General features: G+C 23.8%; 3 protein-coding genes across 3 annotated transcripts; 2 read left to right on the top strand and 1 right to left on the bottom strand.

Moving 5' to 3' along the window:
* The first annotated feature begins 108 nt into the window (after positions 1–108).
* On the top strand, positions 109–8,279 carry LOC132931058 (medium-chain specific acyl-CoA dehydrogenase, mitochondrial). The gene is made up of 9 exons (XM_060997253.1): positions 109–317; positions 395–482; positions 543–710; positions 6,708–6,808; positions 6,887–6,967; positions 7,047–7,286; positions 7,345–7,587; positions 7,735–7,905; positions 7,976–8,279. Exons 1-9 carry the CDS (start codon positions 300–302, stop codon positions 8,123–8,125), a joined length of 1,260 nt encoding a protein of 419 aa, XP_060853236.1. The 5' UTR covers positions 109–299; the 3' UTR covers positions 8,126–8,279.
* Positions 8,280–8,605: 326 nt separating this feature from the next.
* On the bottom strand, positions 8,606–14,952 carry LOC132931059 (magnesium transporter NIPA2). The gene is made up of 7 exons (XM_060997254.1): positions 14,365–14,952; positions 12,114–12,236; positions 11,908–12,050; positions 9,858–9,966; positions 9,612–9,788; positions 9,318–9,523; positions 8,606–9,239 (listed from the first exon to the last, which is right to left on the bottom strand). The coding sequence occupies exons 1-7, from the start codon at positions 14,450–14,452 to the stop codon at positions 9,036–9,038; spliced, it is 1,050 nt and encodes a 349-aa protein (XP_060853237.1). The 5' UTR covers positions 14,453–14,952; the 3' UTR covers positions 8,606–9,035.
* A 239-nt stretch (positions 14,953–15,191) lies between these two features.
* Positions 15,192–23,714, top strand: LOC132931056 (transmembrane protein 62-like). Its single transcript, XM_060997252.1, has 14 exons — positions 15,192–15,516; positions 15,689–15,800; positions 17,195–17,332; positions 17,411–17,712; positions 17,776–17,924; positions 17,991–18,149; positions 20,060–20,213; positions 20,641–20,763; positions 21,502–21,583; positions 22,599–22,721; positions 22,791–22,909; positions 22,989–23,044; positions 23,109–23,350; positions 23,497–23,714. The coding sequence occupies exons 1-14, from the start codon at positions 15,481–15,483 to the stop codon at positions 23,523–23,525; spliced, it is 1,824 nt and encodes a 607-aa protein (XP_060853235.1). The 5' UTR covers positions 15,192–15,480; the 3' UTR covers positions 23,526–23,714.
* Positions 23,715–24,711: the final 997 nt, after the last annotated feature.

The following is a 24,711-nucleotide window of genomic DNA, read 5'->3' as shown; positions in this document are numbered from 1 at the left end:
ATTTAATATTTTAATCTATCGAATAAATTATAAAACAAAATTAATTGGCATTTATTTTTCGTGATGGCTGTTAGTGTGATAACTGATTAGGTCTTACAACAGATAACCATTTGTTTATAAATATTTTATGTTGTATTTCCATATCATCCTACAAGGCTACAGTAGTACAGTCACAGAATTAAACTTCAAGGTAATCTGGCACAAGTCATCTCTTAAAGTCAATTAGTATTGTTTTTGTAGGTCAGTAGACTACATTTCAGTGTATTCATATTTTTGTTTTCTCTAGCAACTCCATAAAAATGATTACAGTTAACCAAGTAAATATATTCATTACTTTAGAAAATTGAATAATCAATGATTTATAAATACATAATTATTTTAAAAATTATTTTAGGTATTTCGTAATGTATGCCGTAACTCTAGATGTGTTATTGGAAGTAGGAAGTATAGTGAACAATCTCAAGAGACACCTTTCAGTTTAGGTTAGTTTTAATGTTTTAAAATATCAATGTTTCAATTAACTGTATTAATGCTTTTTTTAGAATTATCTGATACACAAAAGGAATTTCGTGACTTGGCAAGAAAATTTGCTCGAGAAGAAATTATACCTGTTGCTGCTGAATATGATAGGACTGGTCAGTACCCTTGGGATATAATAAAAAAAGCACACTCAATTGGACTTCTCAATGGCCATATTCCTGAACATTGTGGTAATTATTAAAATTAAATATTCTTAAAGCAACTTTCTTATTACTTAGTATTTACTGTTAAAAGTAAAGACAGATAATAGTCAGCATCTTATCAAATAGTTGATACATGATACATATTATAATGTAATCACAGTATAATGCTATATTATAACAAATACAATAGCATTGATAATATTATAAATAGGATAGCTATAGTGTGATGTTTATGTAATCAACATTTTTATAATGATGTAATACAATGATTTCATATAAAGTATAAATTGTGTATAGGACAACTTTAAAATAATATCAAAATATTGTAATGATTTAGGACTTTATTATTTCCTTTCAATATTGCACAAAATATTTAATACTTTTGTTTTTGATTGTTTTTTTTTAAATAATCTGTCATGTAGATAGACACTTGTTAACCTAACCTAACCACAGGTTTACAAATTAAGTTCAGGTTTAAATAGTTTATGAAAATTGGTACATGTTTAAAGAGTTACAATTATATGATTTTAGTGATACTTCAATAAATTAAAAATGCTACTACATTTTGCCATTATCTTTAAAATGCTATAAAACACTATTGCAAACCTGACCCAGTATATAAAAAATATTTTAAGATTAATGAACCTATTTATTATATAATATCTTCAACCATAGTTGAAAACAATATGTTCTTAAAGTTTTAATGATATCTAAAAAAATGTTTTATTTAATTATTAAAAATTAAAAATTAGATTTAACATTTAATAGAATAATATTTAATATAAACTTGAATATAGAATAACTAAGTTATTGTAGATGGGACTGTAATTATTCTGTGGTAGTACTGAGAATAGCGATAATGGACTATTGACTATTTAATACAATAATAACTTATTCAATATGCATACATAATGAGATATATACATCATAGTATCATGGTAGGCTTACTACATAACAAAGAATTTAATAAATTGTAATTAATATTAATTATACTATAATATATTAGTATTAGAATTATGTTTGAAAACTAATGGAATAATTTTTTTTTATTAGAATACATTTTTATTTGAATAATTTCTTATTCAATTTCACATGTATTCAAATAATTATCTAGATGCAATTTTTCCTTATACTATTGTTTATTACACTAATACATCACTATTAAATAAACCAAGTTAAAAATACTAGTTAGTACCAATCTGATTTATATTCAAATTAGTACCATTAATTAATTTATTATCTAAACTTAAGAAATTAAAACATAAAAAAATTAAGGTATATTAATTATTAATCTCAAATACTTTGTGTTAAAGAATGTATTTTTACCAGGCAAATAAATCCCGGTTCATTTTTTTGCTATAAAAATTGTTTACCATTTCAATTGGTTTATCACTTAGAAGAAGTGGGTAAGGGGGATAGATCCTCCCAGAGCCCTATTTCACTAACATTTTTTGATATTTATGTAAATATTTTACTAGTAATAAAATTTACAGTTTTATACTAAAACAATTAATTTATCTTGGGGTCATGGGTTGGGTGCCACTTTGTCGTATTTGCCGATCATTCAAACGTATACTATAAATGAATAACCAAAATATTGTAAAATACTTTATTTAACACACGGTGTCTAGCGGTGACCGAGTCACACAATCACCATCACTAACCTCCCGTTTGGTCATCTCATTATCCTTATATATTAATTATATTATATTGTTTAATTTATGTTTAGCTTAGTTATCTTATTGACTATGCATAAAATTATACTAGCTATTATATTGTTACACAATTGTTTTATTAACCTAGTTTTTAAATACTGAAATTTCTTATTTCTACTTATTTTAATTTAAATTTTTCTTAAACGTTTAATACAATAATAATAATAAAATTCAACGTACAGTAATTAAAGTACCTACACATTTTTTTTATATATTTTTGTTAACATACATAATATGTTTGTGGTTTATCTTTTATTCTTTTAATCATAGTATATTACAATCTATAAAGATAATAATAATATATGTATACATATAGGTCCACGGTTAGGGTTGGAATGTGTGTTAAACTTTTGGTTTTAAAACATTTTATACAAGTACATAAATATTTTAATAAAAAAAACATAAAATTGTACCATAATTTTTTCTATCAAGTATATATTTTGTTCGTAGATCTCTATGTATACAACCATTGTGTATGTAAAAAAAGAATGATGTTACATTAAAATGTACTTATAAATTACACGTTAGTGCTGGATGTAACTATAGCAGTTATTAATTTAAATACAATTTATAAATTGTGTAAAACATTAAAAAAAAATAGTATAAAACATTTAATTTGTATTATGAAAAAACAAAAACTTTTTTAGCGCTACCTAAGATCATAATAACCCACACAGTGGTGTGCTCGGCTTTTTTGAAAGGAAAGGATATTCATTTTTGAGTTTTTGACTTGTCACAGACCCTACATTTTTTTTCATGTAGATTGTAGATAATATATTATTACAAAAAATCCAAAAGAGGTGATATAACACCCTGATTCCCCCACCCCCGTGAGCAAGTCACTGAACCCACTAATAGTAAAATTATTAAGAAAAGTATGTTTTTAGTCGATTTTTTTCTATTCTGATGACCTCCTAATATTATTATAATGTACAAAATGTTTTTTTTATCTATGTTCTCTTCAATTTTTTAAAAATTTTATTATTATTACTTATTAAAAATATTACTATAATATCTAAAACTGAAACTTTTTCTTTGGTACATAGGTAATACCTACTATAAGTATGTATCAAGTACCAAACTTAAGTATTTATTACAATATGTAGCATATTATACTGTGCTAAATATGCACGAATATAATAATACATTATTATGTAAGAGAAATAAAATAAACAATTTTTTTGCGAACATTTTGTATTAAAATTTCTTTGTAAAGATGTCTAATAAAAAATAATTAAAACAGTAACTTCTGATATATTTCTTATTAATAATTTTTTTTAAAGGGTCATTTTTAAAATTGATATTTTTCATTTACAACTGTTTACATGATATTTAAAACCTTTGAAGTTCGTAATGTGACACCTTTCCAAATTGACATAGTATTTTTGTAATTTATTCGCCGAATAAACTATTCTCAAATGTCCATAATAAGCAGTAACTATATAATAACTATACCTATACATCTATAACTCTCAATAATATATAAAGTAAAATCCTAATTTTAAGTTTTATACTATTATTTTCACAGAACATTGCAGGTAATATACGCTATTGTCAAAGATTTATATAAATATTATTCTTATTCTGTATTATTTATAATATTATACTATGTCTAATTAGTAATGTAGTATGTGTTTATCGTTTATCCATATTTATATTACATTTTAAATCATCTTAATTATTTTATTTCTACAATTTTAATAAATAAATTATAAGACCATGGGCGATTGCCGATTTATATTATCTATCTTGGTCCGTGCCTATGTGGACTGTGGCCAATAACAATGAGCTAATGAGTCATAAGTCATTACTGTACGTTTATTTTTGTTCTTCCGCTATAGATTATTTTAATTTCCATTCTATAGTATTTAAAATCTAATACGTAGGTACCTATTCTATAGGTAATGAATGCTGAAAACAAATTTTTATTAAGTCCTGGACTACTGATAAAGAAGACACCCGGTAAAGTCGATTGAAAGAATTACTATTACTAATGCATTTTAGCATTTATTGTATAGTAGTAATATAATTTATACGTTAAAAATAAAGGCAAAAGCACGTTTCGCCACCGTCAAAAATTAGTTGAGTTCTTTCGGTCCTTCCAATAATAATATCATCTATTTTTACAATTTTAGGATAAATATTGTTACGGACACGCCGTAGTCCTTTTAATTGAATCCTCTTTTGATTTTGCTGTGTTTTTCATAACACATTTAGTTTTTTCTGCATTTATTAGGTCAGTATTACCTTTATAATTGTGATCTCCAAATTTTAAAGCTAAAATAATTCCATCGTCAGTAGTAAGTGATATATTACACAACCCTGAACCCTTTGTGAATACACATCCACCGAATACCAATTTTCAAATTTTTTTGTTTATAGTATAAATAATCGTTGTACACTAATTTATTTCCGTTTCTTCTCGTGGTTATACTCTCCATATAAACACCATAGTTCACTGACGAACGCTCAATTACACAGATAAACTATACAGTATTACTGCGTATAGTTTTTATTATCCAGGTGGCAGGTAAGGCTTAGAAATATCATCTATCGATAAGAAGACCTTTGATTATGATAAATATTAACCATTGATAAAGATATATTTTAAGTTTTATAGCTTATATGGTATATACAAGATTATTTCTAATTAAATAGGAAGTTAATTATATTGAGCCCCCTCCCCTGACTAAATAATGAGGATAAAATAAAATAACATTGTAATAAATTTAAATGTAATAAATAATAATGTTAAAAATGATAATGATAATGATATTTTATATATTTTTTTAAATTATTATTATTATTGATATTATTTATATCCTATTATTATTTTCAATCTGTCTGTAACCGTACGTATTATAATAAAAAAATCATTGAAATTTAGTGATTAATACCGAGTAACCAAACGTTATTAATAACTCATGGGGGCCAAATGTTCTATTTTAATAATTGATGGGGACGAAACGTCCGCGATTCAAAATAAACATAGTATTATATATGTAACATGTTATACCAAATTTAAAATTATTGATACCTTAATACCTACTGAACAAATTAAAAAAAAAAAGTGGGTAAGTGAGTGGATATTGCTCTGCTGTATAATAGAGATGGAGAGTAGATCACTATAATGGACGTGTTAAATTTTAATGCAATGACAATTGACAGGTATCATTGTATTTGTAAACGAAAAACGATTCTTAACGGATATGATTTGTCAGTCGAGGATAATTAGTAGGATATATTATATTATTACCTATATTTAAATTGTATTATATCGTTATTTTACTAGAGTTCGTAAAAAAATAAATTTCATACGCTCATAAATTTTTTCTTTATTGACGCTGGAGTTTTTTTTATAGTTATTTGAAGAAAAAATTATGGAGAACCTTGTGTTGGTTTTTTTAACCTTAGATATAAATTACAAAAATTTTATGAATTTTCAATTTCAACATTCCTTGCAAATTTTCGCGATTTTGACATATTTTGTAAACATTTGAACTTTTAATGCTTATAAACAAAAATGGCGAATAACGATTTTTGATTTTTTTTTTTTTTTACTACAATAAGAGCAACTTATAATAAAGCTTATATTAAATTTTAAAGATTTAAAAGCCAATTTTTTTTTTCATCGGCATTTCAAGAAAAAAATTTAGAAAAATCGAAAATTTCAATGGTCTATAAATAGTTTAAAAAAATTCTAAATATTTTGAAAATTTAATCGTAAATAGATAACGCTAATATAAACATTTTGTGAAAATTTCAAGTATTTACAATGATTCGTTTTTGAGTTACAGCAAAATCAAAAAATCGATTTTGTCAAAAAGTGGTTATGCGTAAAAATTCCAGTTTTTCCGTTATTTTTTCTTAGTTTTTCCTGACGCTTTTGACTATGGAAATTTTGCATTTGACCCCTCCCCCTCCCCCCCAAAGTACCAACTAGATTCAATTTCCTTTTCAAAGAGGGGCTGAAGTCAAAAATCAAAGCAATTTTGCTACTTCAAATCGTGTTGACAGACACAAAAAAAAAACACGTTGTCAAATAAATACATTCATCACTCCGTTCGGAACATAAAATATAAATATTTTATGTTTTGATCTATTTACGTTTAAAATTTAAAAAATTCAATTTTCCAAGTGATTTTTTATTTGGAGTCTATTTTATCGACTACTTTATGGGTTGTTTCTGGTAGCAAATTGTATCAATTTTCAATTAAAAATTTCAATTAACTGTTATTGAATAACCAAAATTTAGCTTTTGATTGATATTTATTAATTATTATTATGCATGAACCATGTTTGATTTAAGGTGGTATGAACATGTCTGTAATGGATGGGTGTTTGGTTGCTGAAGAACTGGGTTATGGATGTACTGGAATTAAAACTGCTCTAGAAGCGAGTGGTTTGGGTGTAAGAAAAAAAGATTATTTGTATAAACAAAAAATATATTTTCTTTTGTATTTATTATTAACATCCTATGTTTTTTAGCAAATGCCAGTTATCATTGGTGGAAATAAAGAACAACAAAAAAAATACCTTGGAAGGTTAATTGAAGAGCCTTTAGTAGCTGTATGTTTATTTCTTACTGTTATTAATGTTAATTTATAAATATATATAAATATATATTATTAATTTTTATTATATATAGGCTTATGGTGTAACAGAACCTGGTGCTGGTTCAGATGTCAATGCTTTAAAAACAAAAGCTGTGAAAAAGGGTGACGAATATATCATTAATGGACAAAAAATGTGGATAACTAATGGTGGTGTAGCCAACTGGTATTTTGTATTAGCTCGCACTGATATGGACCCTAAAGCACCAGCTAGTAAAGCATTCACTGGTTTTATTGTTGATGCTGATACACCTGGGCTTACACCTGGGCGAAAAGTATAGAAAAAGTTATTTTACTTAGATACAATTTATTATATTCATTAATGTATTTAAGGAATTAAATATGGGACAAAAAGCTTCAGATACTAGAGGAATTACTTTTGAAGATGTTCGAGTACCCAAAGAAAATGTATTAACTGGTGAAGGCCAAGGCTTTAAGATTGCTATGTCAACATTTGATAAAACTAGACCACCTGTAGCTGCTGGAGCCGTTGGCTTAGCTCAAAGGGCATTGGATGAAGCTGCCAAGTATTCGCTTGAAAGAAAAGCATTTGGAGTACCCATTGCTAAACATCAAGTAAATAACTAACTATATTTTCTATTTAACAAAATGTTTCAAAATTCATTAACATAATAAAATTATTGTTTTTTGACTATAGTATGTAAAAAAAATATATACATGTATCAATGATAAAAATTTAATTCATTTTTTTTTATTGTTTAGGCTGTTGCTTTTATGTTAGCTGATATGGCCATTGGTATTGAAGCTGCTCGACTTACATATATGAAAGCTGCATTTGAAGTTGATCAAGGACGACGCAATTCTTATTATGCATCAATTTCTAAAGCTTATGCTGCAGATGTAGCAAATAAATGTGCAACTGATGCCGTACAGGTGTGTATTGTACAATAGTTAATGTAATATTATATTAATTAATTATTGTAATATTAATCAATGCTCTTAGATATTTGGTGGAAATGGTTTCAACACAGAATACCCTGTAGAAAAGTTAATGAGAGATGCTAAAATCTATCAAATTTATGAAGGTACTGCACAAATCCAACGGTTGATTATTTCAAGAGAAATTATTGAAAAAGCCAAACAAAATATGTAAAAAGATATATTAAAATACAAATTAAAAATAAACTGTTAAATTACAAAATTAAATATTTATTTTTATATTTTAACATTATAACGGATTGGTAAAATGTATGTATTAAGAAATATTGTTATATAAACATTAAATATACTTTTTTTTTAATATTTAAGCAGTCTTATATTTATTACATTTATATGCAATCGCTAATACACATACAAATAAGTTAATTTTATATGAGGTGCATATATAAGAAATAAATGTATATACCTTGATAGTTATATATAAATATATATATATATATCATTATCATGATAAATAATAATATTGATTTAAAAATATTTAATAGTATGATGGCTGATGGTATTTTTGTTTTCACTAAATACTTAAAAAAAAAATAGTTATTGTATAAGCTTATAAATAAAAATACAATTATTAATTAAGTAAATGCATAAATGCATTTCTTTAAGTCTAAATAAAAAAAAATAAAAAAAACAATTGGAAGAAAATAACTGATCAAATTAATATTATACTAATTTGTTAGTTATACACAATATAATTAAAAACAACTTTAACAAAATAATGTATAATTCAGTGATATAATTTCAATAAAAAAACTGGAAATGTTGAAATCCCTTATTTTTCAGTTAGTCCACAAATGGCTTAAATTATGAGGAAGTTAATTTCAAAACTAGGGGTACAATCGTTCCCAAGCTTTTCCTCCAAATTATACAAAAACAACTTCTTACATAAATATATTACATGCTATTTAATTTGGAAAAATTAAACTAAAACAAACAAAAAAAGACTAAATGTCTGTATCAACTATAAAAATAATATATAATTTATTTTATCCAGGTTCAAAGGATTTTAATATCCAAATTATTTTTCTTTTGATCTTAAATTTTATTGTGTTGTTATCTGAATGTCAAACATTTCTTGTACCATATTGTGTATTATTTTTAATAAGGGCAGAAGTTTGAGCACTTTCTTCAATTGTAGATTTCCTTGTAACTGGTTGACGAGTTCGCCATGCAAAATGACTACGTGACATATCCAAATCACGGAATGTATTCAACATAAATATTGCAGTCACAGTTATAAGGAATCCACAAATAATTCCAATAATGTCCTTAAAATCATAAAAAAAATAAAAATGAATAAAACACTTAAAATGTAATTTGCTGTTTATATTAACAAAACCAAGTACATTTAACTGTAGATGTTCCCATTCCTTGAATAGTATAGCAGAGGCTGTTATTACTAGAGTTGTGAACATGACATAATAAACTGGTGTAACAACACTTGTGTTGAAAGTGTCTAAGGCTTTGTTCAAATAGTTCATTTGTATACATACAAATGTAATCAGCAAGACAATAAACATATAAGTTAACCAATTTGTGAATTCACTTTGACCTATAATTACAAATATTGTTCAATAAAATATAAATATTTAACTACAAAGAACAAAATATTTTATTTAAACCAAACAATTAATATATACCTGATATTGTTTCTCTTATAGCAAGTCCAAGTCCTTTACACCACATAACAGTTAATGAACCACTAGTTGAACACATTATAACATAAACTACAACATTTGATGAACCATAGCGTGGACCAAAATAGAAGAATATTGAGGAAATTATAATCAACATTATGCTTGTATATATGATGAAACCTAAAAGGCAAAGAAGACATAATAAGTTAGTTATAAAAATTGCAATGCAATAAATATAAGAAAACCTACCAGGTTCTGTAAGTTTCTGTAATAAATCTTCAAGGGTGTCAACTTCTTCTTCTTTTGGAGAATGAATTACCATCACTGTAGAACCAATAATACACATAAAGCAACCGATCTAAAATTATAATAATATTCTAATTATTCCGTATAATATCAGAAAATAACAATAAATCAATACCTAAAAATAAATCAATCATAAAATGTTTACATGAACAATTCAACTTCTATCTTTATTTAAAAATAAATTTATAAAATTATAAGTTTTATACTGAAATATATGAGTTAGGAGATTACATTTCTTCGCATAAAACGTTGTTTAATAACAAAACTTAACATTTATCAGCTTATCACCTACAAAATAGATAATATATTAGCCATTTAATTAATAATTTATTTTTAAATTATTTCACTTATCTCAGTAAGGTTTAAAAATTAATAAATTATAATATACTATATATAATTTAATGCATAATAAGAAAAATGTGTACAGGCAAGTGGTTACAGCTCTGCTGTACAATATAATATGTGTAGCGAGTTACTATAATATATGTATTAAATTTGAGTTCAATATCTATTATTGTACAAAAAAAACAATTTTAAGCGGAGACAGTCTGTTAGTATATAACATAACATTTTTTTTTTTGATATCGCTATTAAAATTTTTATTTTAATATTTATATTATAAAGGTAATATAAATAATATAATATAATATTAATATTATAGGTTGATTTAATTTTTGCAAAGAATAATGGATTTATTATTATTAGTATTTAATTAATAAAATAATTTATATTTGTACAATATTAAATTATTGTTATTAACTTTCAAGTTAATACCATATAACCATAAATTAGTGTTAAAATGTTCCTAGTATAAATAGATAATATCTCAAAAATAATTTATATATTTTTTAAACGTTATTGAGTGCACATTCATAATATATATATATAAATTCAAGTAACTACAGTTATTTGTTTTTGAATTATAAATAAATCAATTTTATCAAAAACTAGTTTTTACATAAAAATTAAAAACTTCCAGTTTCCATCAAATTTTTTTTCATTTTAATTATTTTAAAAAGTATAGATATATTTTTAACCCATCAAAGTATCAATTGCATCCAATTTGCTACCAGAAATCAGTTCCAAAATTAAAAATCAAAGCATTTTTATTCCTAAAAGTGATGACAAATACTATAAAATAACATACATCATTATAAAATCAATAAATTCATCATTCCACTCAGAATCAACTTAGCATTTATTGAACATGTGCTTAATAATAAAAAATAATTTTAGAAAAAAAAACAATTTATATTATTATCTAATTATATAGATGCAATATCAATTTAAATTGACAATAAATATATTAAACAATTAAGTATCTACTAATAAACTACATTATTGACAATTCGTAAACTCCCAAATAATTTAATTATGTTTATTTGTTAAAAAAAACTTCCTTGCTTATTAGTGAACAATATTTTATAGAAATTTATTATACAATAAATATTTTTATTTACCACTGATAAATTATATGAATGAATACTATGTATAGTGTATACATGGGTGTGTTCGTTTATGGTTGGATCTCATTTTTTTTTTATGACATAAGTTATTTAGTTATCTCTAGTCATTAATTTTAAGTAATAAGCACTACATTTATTATCACAGCCTATTAATATACATAATTTACAATAGTATAAAACATAATTTAAAAAAATTCAAATATAGGAGTAAGTCTTGCCTTCTAAGTTTGTAAACATATAATTGAAAACTAAAAATATTTATAATAATTTCAAATAAAAAATAATGAAGTTTTTTTTTGAATGGGGTAAAAAGAAACTACATTTATTTACTATTTATTTTTGTTATTAACTCCACCTTATTTAATTTTAGGAGAAAAAAAATTATATAATTATTTCTGATATAAATATTTAAAATAATTGTATAAATTGGTCTAAAAAAAGTTAGTTTTAAAAAAATACAAACATCGTTCCACAAAAATGTACACTCTTATTTGATTTAAAACGTATTTGACTATGTTTATATTCACCTTTGCCAATAAATTCAGCTGTTCATTTAAATACTTTGAAGATAATATTGCTGCAACAATGACACTAAGTGCACCTAGTGGTGTAACCACTGAAGCTGGGGCAAAAGCATAAGCAGCAAAGTTAAATACTTCTCCAAATGCCACTAATAAATAAAACATTAAATTAATAATATAAAATGTTGATTTTATGAAAAAAAATGTCTTACTCATTGATAATCCAAACCACCATAACCAATTACTTAAGTATCCATAGCCACCATTAGCTGCTCTGCGTCCACTTCCTAATGATATTTGAACAAGGGCTTTTTTCTTTATAATAAAACTCGCTCCTAGACAATTAAAACAATTAATAAAATTTTATAATTTATAATACATAATAATATTATAGTATAATATGATTCTAAAATATTAAATAAATTTTAGATAAAAATAATAAAACTGTGCATGTAACAAGTATGCGCGCATGAAGTGAACTTCTTTCAGCCATGCAACTGATTTTAAGTGTGTATTGGAATAAAATAAAAATAACACACATTACAATTTTATTTTTAATAAAACTGTATTTTTTTTAATTTTATAATTTATTATAATAAGTAATTTTTTATTATTTATTTGTAACTAATGATACAATGGGAAAATAAATAAATAAATACGGCGGTCCATGACGACCCGACCGTGCCCAACCGACGTTTTTTTTTTGTACCTTCTGTAAAGAAGTTTTACTTCAATAATACATAATAACTTTTTATTATCTAGTTCTGTCACACTTATCTCTATTATTAGTGTTTTTTTGTATACAAAATAAATCTATAAATGTAAAATGTATACCTATATGTATTTATGCAATTCCAAATATATATTTAAGTTTATAATGGTTGATATATAAAAATTGTTCTTTTATTGGATATAATATCTTATATTATAATTTGTTAAATTGCTTTTATAATTGTATATTAAATTTGATACCTTTTAATAAAATATAATAATCACTAGTATAATCAGTAGTAATTAATTTACTTTAAAAGTAAAAGTAAAATTTATTTAAATCTTCTTTATATTTTAAATAGGTAGTATACATTTTTTTTTTAAATCATAAATATAAAAGTTCTCTAATTTTCTTGTAGCAGTAGGTAGCTTTAGGAAATGAGATTTAAGCTTTTTAAATTTAATTAAATTTTAATAATTTAATCTAAATTTTGTTAAGTTCCTATTGTAACTTGTATTACACATCATTATTTTTTGAAACATAAATGTTGTATGTACACATAAAAGTTACACATTTTAATACCACATTACTACATTAGTAATATTTAATAACTAATAAGTAGTTATTTTTTTTTTTTAGGTATCTACTACTATAATTGTATTTATGTATAGATCTGTAAAGGTTATCAAAAATGATAACAAATGGAATGTATAATAAATAAACATAGGGATATAGAGTTAATTAGAAACAATGTTAACCTTTGAAACTTATCTGATAACAAATTTAAATGGACTAGATTATTCATTTTAATATATATACTATATAAAGTAAAATATTTATTGTTGTATATTTTCACTTTTAAGGTTTATAATACTTTAATTTGTAGAATCAAATCATTTTTTTAAAGTAATCAAAATAACGCAGATAATTAGAGCCCAGATTTTTATGCACTAAAATGTATAAAAATATGCCATATAATATACAGTCAAAACTCAAAATTGTATAATATACTATACAATTTCAATTATTTACATCACAAATTTGTATACTTTAATATTTTAAAAAAAAGTATTGTAAATTAATATATTTTTTTTATATTTTATTTATTATTAAAATGAATAACCATATGCTTTTCTAATTTATGTTTAATGAAATTGTAACGTTTATCTGTCTATATATTATTAGATATTTAGAACAATCATTTGATGTTGACCGAAGTGGTTGAGCCATATTTAAAGCAACTGAGTATTGATAGGTCTTGATAAATATCATCAAGTTGATCTTAAATTAATCTCATATTTATTTCAATTACTATTTAGTGCCTACAAAATGTATTTTTGATTTTTTTACTCGACAAAATATTATTTTATCTTTTTTTTAAATTTTGCTATAATGTGCAATACATTTCTAATGTCTTAAAAATATGCAAAAATATGCAATGACCACTAAATATGCAAAAAAAATTTAGCCAATAATTTCAAACTAGTATGATTTGTACAGATCACTGATAAAAATCCAAAAATGTGTAAAGGAAAAAAATATGTAATTACATAGAAATCTGTGATCTACTCATAATTAATAAAATTTATAATCAAACTAATTGTTAAATTTAACATACAATATCAAATAATAAGTATATATTTTTTAATAACTTTAGTGATGTATGATTTTGATAATATACATTTTCTTAGAAATAAAATTTAAATTTGAAAATATATCAAATAAAATAATAAGTAGTATATGATACTAACCAATAAAACCACTCGAAAACAAAGCAAGTCCAAGACCAATATAATAATCAGTCATATCATACATTCTAATTGCTTCTTCCTTGTCCATGGTAAGTAAAATCGAGTTATTTGTTATTGAGTAAACAATAAAATGGGATAATCCACAATGAATAAAATTCCTATATTGTTCAGAACTTAAACCCAAGTTGGTAATCCAATCCGATCGTCAAATTCAATAATTGTGGAAAAAATATTACATATGAGTTGTAAGGTTTCACCATGATAATATGAGTTTACATAACAGAAGTACTGCGATGATACGAGAACACGAAACAAATAGCGATTATTGATTAATACTACTATATTAAATTAGTTGTTACTAATTACTATCTAAAAAATGTAATAATAAATATAGTATATTAGATTGTAAACACTAAACTTCAAATAAAAAATATAAAATATAAATTATAATAATAGTAGTGTTAAAGATTATAGGCTATAGCCTTAAGCCTAGAAAAACAAATAACGAAGTAATATAAAACATTGAACAATAACTATTAACACTATCAACTACTTCTAATAAATGAAGTACTACAGTCATAGCCCATAGTGTAAGTGATAAATGATAATCTATTTTGTGCTACAACTATTTAATTGAATGAATTTGTGAAGTGTGCAATATGAATTTTAATGTATATGAAGTTAGTTCCCATACATTTTTCTGTTCTGATAAGGTAGGTAATCGTATCACAGAATAACCGGACACTGACTGGTTGATCCGTACAACTCTATGCATGATGGATTGATCCACCTTGCATAGAACCGAATAGAACTACTATGCTATCAAGTATCAACCATGAACTATGGTATCATGGTATCCACTATCAATATTTGAAGTGATAAAAGAAAAATTAAAGTCAAATGGCATTCGGCAATCGTTCCAATCTCCAAACTCCAATAGTTAAATAATGAATATCGAGTAATCGAAAAGCGAATTCTTGAAACGTTAAAAGTTAAACCATCATGTAAAATGCTATAAGTATCTGTGCCGTATTGTCACAATGAACACAATTTACTACACTATTTAACTTGCAGTTTTTCAGTACTTCGATCGAATGAAAACTGTTCTAGTCAAATATGAATCTTACAAATAGACTGATTTGGTTCCTACAGGTAACGACAAAAGTAATTTTTATTTTAACTAGATATTGTTTTTTTTTTTTTGTAACTTCTTTGTATATAATTATTTTTAAATTCAGGAAGCTTTAGATTTTTTTATTAATCTCCGTAATATTTATATAATATTTAATTTTTTATATTAATGCTTCGACATTTATTTCTATAGATTTCAGATTTACATCTTAGTATTTTCCACGATTGGGAACGCGTAACCGAGCTCAAAGAATTTTGTGAATTAACTTTGGATACCATTAAGCCTGTAGCTGTATTAGCGAGTGGTATGTTTTCTTAATAATTTATAAATAATGGTTCAAATAAAATTAATAAATAAAATAATATTAATGGTTCAAATTAAAATTGAGAACTAATAGTACCTACTATATATATAATATTATATATTATATATGATACCTAACATTGATAATCATATTAATAATAATACAATGAAACTTTTATATCAAAAACTTTCATTTAACACAATTTTTTCTTACAAAATATTTTTGAGAATTAAAACCAAATTAGAACTAAATTTACTTATTTAACAAATTTCTCTACAATTCTAAGTTTTTTTACCCATATTTCAAATAAAAAAATTGATAGTATTTTGAATGTCTAACAACCTCGGTAATAACTGACCAATTTTTAATTAATTTAGTATTATTATTATTATGTTGATTTATGCATTTGAATGAAATACCTACATCGATATTGTATATATATTTTTATTTTTAAAAGTATGGATGGATATTTGAATTTAGGTTAAATTTAATTTAATTATGTCATTTATTTTGCTGTTGTTGGTATGAAGGAGACAATGATTACACCTTTCATCTGGAATGGCTTGAGAAATTTTCATATTGTATCAATAAAATATGATAATATATCTATTAAGATTTCAAAAAATTTGTTTAGTTTGTTCCTTATAATTCTGTTTGGAAAAAATTTGTCCAGCCCTACTCAGGTAAAAAGTTTAAATTGTGCCTGTTGAGGTAATTATAATAAGTTTCAAGAATTTAATAACCTATTCCTAATTTAAAGTATATCATCATCATGAACCAACATTGGGACTTTTCAAGAGTACACACTATAATTTTTACTTACTGTTTTAAGAACACCATTTCGTAGAATTAACTATGTTAAAATTAGGTTAAAGCTATAATATTTATATTAATAATTCTAAAAACTGATACTTTTTTTTCAGGTAAATAAATATTTTATGTAATATAAAATATAAAATAATATTTATATTATTAATAGTAAAAATAAAAATATAATTAGTAAATAGTATTATTTTCTTTGTCATTAAAATTATAATACTTTGAAAATATATTTGTATATTATATAAAATACCAAACAAATAATATTTATAACCTAATCAATTCAGATGAGTTTAGTTGTTTTTTAAACAATTGATTATGGTTTGATTTACAATTATAAAAGTAATGGATTATAACTTTTTTTAAATTCTGAATATCTACTTTTATATAGCCATTTTATGGGATATTTGGATTTGCATTAATTACTTTACAACTATCTCTAAGTCCTAAATTTAAAATCATTAGTCTTTTTTTCTAATTTTGTTTCATATATTGTTGCCAAAAATAAATATATTATTATTTATATGCTAATTTAAATAATATTAAATATAAAGCCTAACAAAATATTACTATAGGAGATCTAACTGATGCAAAAAAAAAAGATGGTATTGGATCAACACAATATGAAGGAGAATGGTTAGCATATCACAATGTATTGACATCTGGGAAAGTTTCTGAAAAAACTAAATGGTTAGACATTCGTGGAAATCATGGTAAAGTTACAAAAATAATAAGTTTATTTTAATAATTATATAATATAATACAATATGTAATTCAATTTATATTTTTAGATAGTTTTGATGTAAACAATTTAGATTCTCCAAAAAATTTTTACCGAAAATATTCTGTACAAGGCCAGTCTCATCCTCGATCATACAAATACAAAGTTACAAATAATGACGGAATGAGTCTTAATATGATTGCAGTTGATGCTTGCTTGGATCCTGGACCAAAGAGACCATTTAATTTTATTGGAAACTTGGATGAATATGAAATACTTGAATTGCAATCTTTAGCAAATAATACCAAAGATCCTATTGTATGGTTTGGTCATTATCCAACTTCGTGCATATTTACACCAGGAATTAAAAATGTAAAATTCGTAAATGAATTATGTTGTTAATTTAGTTATTTCATACTAATTTCTTGCTTTTAGGTTAGGTCAATTATAGGTGAAAATCCAATGTCTATTGTATACTTATGTGGTCATTTACATACATTGGGTGGTTTAGTGCCACAAATGTATACAATGCAAAATGAAGGATTTGCAGAGTTAGAATTAGGTGATTGGAAAGATGGAAGAACGTTAGTAGAATCTAGATTAAACGTAAAACTGTCTATTAATAATTGTGCAGTTATGTTTATTTGTAGGTTTAGATTATTAGCATTTGATCAAGGTTCATTTTCATTTATTGACATACGTCATGGTCAATGGCCAATTATATTAGTCACTAATCCGAAAATACCATGGCTTACTATACGAAATATGGAAACTGAAGAAGATCGAAAGGCAAATATTAAATATATAAGGTTATTAGATATTTAAAATTATTTATTTTAAGGGGATTTGATACCGTGATTTTCTATTTTTTTCTAACGCACGCGCGGCATAGGATTTTAGACGGATCCTTTGCTAATCATACCAATTGATCTCGTGATTTTCTATATTTGTCTAACACACGCGTGATATAGTATTTTTGACATGTTTTTTGCCAAACATACCATTATACCAATTGATCAAATGAAGCGATAAGAATTCTAAAAAAAGATTTGAATTTGTCGTCGAGTCTACTTGAAATTGACTTTCCCAGATTTTTGACTTTTTGATTTTAACTTCTCCAAAAATTGAAACACGGAAATTTTTAATTACTCTTTTTTAACATAATTTTTTTAGGAATTTGGAGGAAAATCAAAGCTGTGAGAAAGTCAATTCCAAATATACTTGATGACAAATTCAAATCTGTTTTCAGAATTCTTATCACTTCATTAGATCAATTGGTATGTTTGGCAAAAAATATGTCAAAAATACTATATCACGCGTGTGTTAGACAAATATAGAAAATCACGGAATGGAATTCCCTTAAAGAAGAGCACAAAATCATTATTTTCTTTGAATGATAATTTATTGAAAAAAAATCTTGCAGTAGATTTAGTGATTGGCTATTTTTACTTAATTGGAAATTTATATTATCTATGACCTATGTATTATTAACTAAGAAAAGTTAAAATAATATATTTATATATATAGGTTTGGACTAGTTCATAAAAACGTTCCGGGAAATAATTTTTTAACAGGTTTCTGCTCACAGCCTATGCTACAAAGATGTTAGAACTGAATAAGTTTTCGCTCATTAATATCAATATTCCCACTTTTACATTTTAATATGGCCCTTATACTGATTATTACGAGCCCCAAATAGCCTACTGCATCTTCCATAGTCTTATTTTCATGGCAGCGGCCTACTAGGAAATATCCCGGTGGCTTAGTCTAACCTTGTATATATCTATATATCTTACTTGTGTTAAAAAAAAATAGTAACATTTTATATTAGCAGTTTTTTCTTATATTTTAAATATGCTGAAAGTAATTTAAATTCTAAGCATTCTGTAACAATAATGATAAAGTGCGTGTTTTATATTATATTTATATGATAGGTACTCTGTAGTATTTTAAATATTAAATACAACTATATCTGTAATCAAATTCTGATATGACCAATATTTAAGTTACAGCACATTAATCCACATCAAAAAAATATTATGTTAATACAGTGAAAATTTCATATAACAAAGTCGCATGGGGAACAAAAAAAAATTTGTAATATAGAAGAATTTGTTAAATAGAATTGCATAAGTATTTCATATTCTATATTGCATTAAAAAAAAATTTTAAATTGTTAAAAAATAAACATCAAATAAATATCATATTATAAATCTTATTATCTTATTACATATTTATCATATTTATCTATTTAATTTATTATTGAGAAATAATTAGTGAGTTTCTTTTGCTTATTATTTTTATAAATTGTACTTTTTTCATAAAAATGTTTCAATTTTATTTACAAAACAAGTTTGTTATTAAATAGTTTATTTGTTATATAGAAACATCAGATTCTTTATATAGAGATAAATTAACAATGAAGGTCATGGTTCTCAAAAATAATTCATTAAACAGAAAATTGTATTGAAGGAAATTTTTACTATATTTGTAAATTGTACTCTATGCATGCAACTTAGACATTAAATGGTCAAATATATATTTTGTTGTGTAGTGGTGGCCAGCTTCATGTCACTTGGCTATTTTCTATTTCCTTATCTTATTACATAAATAATGACAATTTAACCTTTTCTTACGTTTGATTGAATATATTTTAAATCTTAATAAAGCTTATTTTTTGTACTAAATTGAATAACTAACTTTTATTTATTTATTCTAGAATATTAGCCTTTTCGGTTGATCCTATTAAACACGTACTAATACGAATTGATAAGGAATATAAATGGAGAAATTGTAGTAATGTTGAAAGTAGTCCTCTTTATATAATCGAATGGAATTATAATACATATTCAAGTGGATTGCATACATTAAATGTAAGTAATTAAAATTAAACAAGTTGAATATTTTAAGTGAAATTTGTTTTGTTGTCATTATAATGACAACTTTTATTAAATTTAAAAATAAAATATTACATTTAGTACAAATAGTACAATACATACAATACATATATTTGTTGTACATTTTTTGTAGGTTACACATGTTTACAGTTAACCATATAATAAGAAATAATCAATTTAACTTAGTACTTAAATAATTAAAAAGTAATTTCTTTATGATATTTAGATACTTCAATATTTAAATTATGAACCAAATAAATTTCTTGAAACTAGTATAAATTAATTGGTCTCTAAAATTTTAATAATGGCACTTGAGTTTTAAATTATATTTTTAATAAATAATAGTGTGTTAAAATATTAAATATATTATATACTATTTGGAATTCCCATAAATTGTATACAGGTTAGAGTGGAAGATATTCAAGGGCGTAAACATGAAATTAACCATCCTTTTTCTTTAGATAATTCTAAACCAGCTCTAAAAATTTTTTCACAATGGCCACTTAACGTTTATTTTCCTGACGTGGTAAGTATTAATGTTTTGTTTGTATTGTAATAGTTGTGATTGGTCATATTAGAATATTATAAATATTATTTTTCATGAATTAAAAAAAATTTAATCATTTTCTGTTCTAAGTAAAATACAAAAATTTGATCAAACAAACTTTACAAGAATAATTAAAAACAAAAAAAAAAAAACATTTATCTTAAAGTATTTAACTAAACTAACTAAACTATACCAAACAAATCTCAAAATACAATATTTATAAACAATTAATTTGTCCCATATTCATAAACATCTAAATCTACTAATATTAGTCTTTAGATATTTTTAATATTTACTTATACAATGTTTAAAAATAAGCTATTTATAAATATTTAATTCATTATCATACATATATGTTTATAGTTTATTTAATAATTAGACATCATTGGTAAAGTAAAAATCAATATTTAATAATAAGTATGGCATTGGGATGCATATGATATGTTATGATTATAAAATTTAATTTTAAGGCCATAATATGTATTACAATCATTTAACAACGTTTATCTGATACATCTGAATGGTTTTATTAAAAATACACATAATATTTTTGATTAAGATAACCATATAATAGGACAACTTTCTTTCAGCTTTGTATGCAAATTGTTCTAAATTTATTTTTGTTAATAATTTAAATGTTAATTAGATAAATTCTAATATGACCAAAATATAATTGTTGATAGTTTTATTATTATTAAATATAAGGTATTTTTGCAGTTACTTATGATGTTTGTGATTGCATCTTTGGCTAATCTGTTGCCGCTTATAGTTTATCGATTTGTTAGCAAATGCACAAAATGTAAGTGGTTTTTGTCTCTAACTAATGCCTAGCTAAGCATCTTTAATATTTTTAATTTAATATAAGTAACTCAACTCATACTGATTAATACCAGAATATACCATTCTATGTACATATATTTACTCTCATTTACTTACAATTTACAAATTTTTGTATTGACAATAAATATTCTTTCAATTTATTTTTAGATAAAAATATTTACTATGAAAATGAAAGAAAAAAATTTTTATTTTACATTTATATGAATTTTATACAGTTTACATAACTTAAACATTTTTATTAAAATAATTAACCTTTATAAAGTATATTGAGCTTTATTTTTTCAAGGTACTATTTAACACAACTGTTGATCTTCAAAATATTGTCTTCTATAATTTTGGCAATAAGAAATTTTGATTACAATCAATTTTTATTTTTATTTTAATAAAAAAAAATTTATTCTCAATTCATACAAAGTATCTGGTATAATAAGCAAGTATCACTACAATAAAGAAAAGTCAAATTAGAAAGATACTTCTAGGAAATAAAAAAGTGAGTACAATTCAGTAATGTCAAGTGTAGGATTAATATGGTAGGTATTGCCAATTTCTTGTAACCTATTGCAAGTACTGTTGAGTACTAGCATCATATTTTATAGTCACACTGATTCATTAAATCAGAGAAAAAAGCAAAACTGAAGATTCAGATATCAAATACTGGGTATTTTTTTCATTTCAGTATTATAACTAGTGTTATAATGTGTTATAGTGTTAACTAGCGTGTTATAACTTAAATTTCAGAAAGTAATAAAATAGCCTTAAAATAATAATTCTGCACAGACTTTAATGATTATACCCACTTGCTGATATTTCTTTTAAATATTTTAATTTTTTAGTTATTTATTGAAGCGTTATTTTACAACTGAGTTCAGAATCAGTGTTATATTAAGTATAATATTTACATTTAAATTGAATTCAAATCTATAATGCAAATTTTAAATAATAAAATATGTGTTAAAAAATATATTTTTTAATAGATAGAATCAATTATAATGTAAAATTATCGCCGATCAAGAGATACTCAAGAAAAATGATTTTATTGTCAAGCGTGAATCGTATATTTTACACGTTGCTTTTATTTTACATTTATTTGTGTATAGGTAATTACTTAAAATAATAAACTTATAAATTTTGTAAATCTTTACTAAACTATTTTGTTTTTGGATTAGGTCCTTGGGCTGTTGGAGAACTTGTAACTGACTTAATAGGTTGGGTTTTTCCTTGGGGAATTTATATCAAGGGAAAACTTATAAAGGATTCTTTTATATATGCATATGGTTTTAGACACGTAAGTTAATTAAAACTATATCAGTGTATCAATCTATTGTTTAAATATATAATTTATTTATTAATTATTATTATTTTAGATTTTAACTTTTCAATTGCCTCTTAATTTTATACTTAGTCACCGACTTGATAAAAGGTACCTATAAGTTGTAAAATTGTTTACTGACAAATTAATAAATATAATTAAATTATTATTATAGAATGCAATCATTGCCAAATACCCAATACACGTTTATTACTTCACCATATATTTATGTGGATATGATTTTTTTCTTTCTTATAAGTTGGCAAGTTGTGTGTTGTCTATGGTTTTTTGGAGCATATGGTTGGATAGCTACTATATTTGGCCCATTAAAAACATGGTCAATATTTATTGCACTTTGGCTTTGGAATGAAACACGAAGAATTACTATAAATGAGATACGATATGCTACAGGCAATGGTAGGTTATTCCAGACAACTGATTAACATTGCCTATATTAGTATAACTGTGTGTAATTTTGTAGTTCGTATTTTGCATGATTATGAAATTAAAAATTTCACAATATTAATATTTGTTTTATTTTTTTATATGTTCATTGAAAACAGGAGTAATGGAAAAACTAAATACAAATTAAATATTGTATAATTGGTTATTTTACAATTGTGTAGAAGTGTGTTGTTATTAAAGTCCTATATTGACAATTGTCAACATTAATTAATGGTCCCTATAATTTAATTTATTACTAATTATATAAATATATTTATAATATATCAATACAATATTATATTTATTTTAAAAATAAACCCACATACATGATTATAAATGCATTTATATGTCATTTAATTTATGTTTTTGCCTAGTAATTATTTAATAATAGTTTACTAAAATTATTGTATTTTAATTTTTTAAATTAAATTAATATTTTTTAAACAAATTGCAAACTCCATTAATTATATTCTATAGATACCAAAATATTAAAAATAAAAATAAGTTATTTAACAATCTTTGTATTTCCTAATTATTCTAAGCAGATAGTTTTTAAATTAGTTACTTAGTTATGTAAGTGTTTGATTTTTTTTTGAGTGATAATGAGTTTAAAAATAAAATGTTGGTAAAACTTTTATAGAAAATATTTGTATTTTTTTTTTTTGCTGTATTTATTTTAATTAAGATATAAACATTTCAGAATTGAAAGATTTTTTGTTATCAACGGTTTAAGAAAAATTTAGTGTTTTCAATAATAACTGAACTTATTGTAACTCAATTCATCCAAAATAGTTCATTGAAAAAACAAAATATGTGATAATTACTAACTATCATAAAATCTTAGTAGTTATATCTTTTTATATTTTTTTGGCTTACTAAGAAACATTGTTAGCTTATTAAGTTGATACTTATTAATCTTTTAAATCATAAAAGTCCTATAATTAAAATAATTGATTGAAAGGTTAAATTGCATTTTATAACTCAAATTATTAATTGTTAAATTGGTATCACTTTTATTAAAGGCACAATTTGTTCACATTAAAATATAAATATTTAAACTTATAAATTTAATTTAATATTTAACTTTATAATATTATAGTCCAAGACAGGGGTGCAACTAAGGCTTATATTGGGGTGAGGGGTTAAAAGTACCAAGACAACACAGACCCACAGGGGCTAAGCCCCACACCCCCATATCCACGGTTAGGTATAATTTTAATTTTTCTTTTTAATACACATTTTCTGTTTAGTACAGTAAACTTCTTAAATGGCTTTATTATTTATCGAGTTAACAAGATCTCTCATGATATTCAGAACTGCGAAATAATAAGCCC

The sequence above is a fragment of the Rhopalosiphum padi genome, chromosome 4 (assembly GCF_020882245.1).
Source record: "Rhopalosiphum padi isolate XX-2018 chromosome 4, ASM2088224v1, whole genome shotgun sequence".
NCBI lineage: Eukaryota > Metazoa > Arthropoda > Insecta > Hemiptera > Aphididae > Rhopalosiphum > Rhopalosiphum padi.
Note: the sequence above shows the minus strand (reverse complement) of the source record. Positions and strands in the feature narration are given on the sequence as shown.

Excerpts from the sequence above, each read along its gene's own strand:
- LOC132931059 (XM_060997254.1), bottom strand. The coding sequence starts at position 14,452 with ATGGACAAGGAAGAAGCAATTAGAATGTATGATATGACTGATTATTAT. Across the intron at positions 12,237-14,364 it reads GTTTTCGAGTGGTTTTATTG|GAGCGAGTTTTATTATAAAG; the intron begins GTTAGTATCATA and ends TTAATTGTCTAG. Across the intron at positions 12,051-12,113 it reads GTGGTTTGGATTATCAATGA|TGGCATTTGGAGAAGTATTT; the intron begins GTAAGACATTTT and ends TTTATTTATTAG.
- LOC132931056 (XM_060997252.1), top strand. The coding sequence starts at position 15,481 with ATGAATCTTACAAATAGACTGATTTGGTTCCTACAG. Across the intron at positions 18,150-20,059 it reads GCAAATATTAAATATATAAG|AATATTAGCCTTTTCGGTTG; the intron begins GTTATTAGATAT and ends TATTTATTCTAG. Across the intron at positions 22,722-22,790 it reads TTACATTTATTTGTGTATAG|GTCCTTGGGCTGTTGGAGAA; the intron begins GTAATTACTTAA and ends TTTTTGGATTAG.
- LOC132931058 (XM_060997253.1), top strand. Across the intron at positions 6,809-6,886 it reads TAGAAGCGAGTGGTTTGGGT|CAAATGCCAGTTATCATTGG; the intron begins GTAAGAAAAAAA and ends TATGTTTTTTAG. Across the intron at positions 7,287-7,344 it reads GGCTTACACCTGGGCGAAAA|GAATTAAATATGGGACAAAA; the intron begins GTATAGAAAAAG and ends AATGTATTTAAG.